Source organism: Petaurus breviceps, unplaced genomic scaffold (assembly GCF_028583685.1).
Source record: "Petaurus breviceps papuanus isolate PSGF00001 unplaced genomic scaffold, PetGlider_PUasm1.0 90895, whole genome shotgun sequence".
Classification (NCBI taxonomy): Eukaryota; Metazoa; Chordata; class Mammalia; order Diprotodontia; family Petauridae; genus Petaurus; species Petaurus breviceps.
Window position 1 is genome coordinate 22261453 of NW_027187372.1, and position 1073 is coordinate 22262525.

Below are 1073 nucleotides of genomic sequence, written 5' to 3' on the forward strand. Positions count from 1 at the left end.
CCTTTCCTTTCCTTTCCTTTCCTTTCCTTTCCTTTCCTTTCCTTTCCATTGTTAAAAAATAGCAAAGAGACTGGATTGTTTATAAATGACTCTGTTTTCTCTTTATAATGTATGTTATGGTGTATACAGCAACACATCACATTTATTGATCAGGAAGTCTAATTTGTTTTTCTTTCAAACACCCAGTTTGTGAGATTGCCATGGAAAGAGACAATTTGATGTGACTTTTCAAGTTGTATTTGAAAAGGGAGAGAAGTTGATCAGTCAAAAGGGTGTGTAAACAGATAACCAGCCTCAATTCAGAGAATTTGTTTATATACTCCAACTTGCTTATGCTCCAAGTTGACACATTATAATTCTGAGCAACATGCAAATTACTGTATATTTTCAATGGATTAAGAAAAAAGATTAATTTAGGATTTTGCATTAGAATAAACAAAAAAAACCAATAAAATAAACAAAAAATAGAAGAAAGTGTATGTATGACTTAGAGGGATAGGGAAAATATTTTCATTGATGATGCATTTTAACAACTGAAAATGAACATTAAATTGTGCTAATTGTAGCCAGTATTCAAAAGCAAAAAAGTTAACTTTTAGATTTTCCTGTCTTGGTCAGTAGCTTGAGTACATAAGATATATAGGAGTAAGGGCCCAAATAAATTGAAGTGGTTTTTTTTAAGGAGAGGGTTTGCACTGTAAAACCCCTAAAATTCGAAGGAGCATTTAGGAAGTGGTTTCTTGGACACTAATTAGGACCATTTGTTTGAGGCTGCCATTATTTTTCCTTTTAGTCTGGAGGGTACGATAGATCAAATGAGCTGTATAACATCATTAACAATCTCCTTTTTCATCATAAGCAGCCTTGTAGTTTTTCATGCTGATTGTTTTTTTTTTAATGCAATAACGATTTATTTTATTTATTCTGCAGTGTCCATATGGCCAAATCAACGTTAAAGATCTGTCGAAGAGGAAGCGATTCAACTCACTGTTTTATATTTGAGAATGATTTCAATTTGTGTTTTCCTTGTAACAGCCTGCAAAGTAAAATACAATAAAAAGCCTAATCCAAAA

At 32.1% G+C, this 1073-nt stretch overlaps 1 protein-coding gene across 1 annotated transcript in view; it reads left to right on the forward strand.

Moving 5' to 3' along the window:
* The window catches only part of CUNH1orf53 (chromosome unknown C1orf53 homolog), a 6275-nt gene extending 5202 nt beyond the window's left edge, over nt 1-1073 (forward strand). The window contains exon 3 of the mRNA XM_069074486.1: nt 931-1073. Within this exon, the coding sequence (XP_068930587.1) occupies nt 931-1002 (72 nt within the window). The 3' untranslated portion in view covers nt 1003-1073. The remainder of the gene's footprint in view (nt 1-930) is intronic.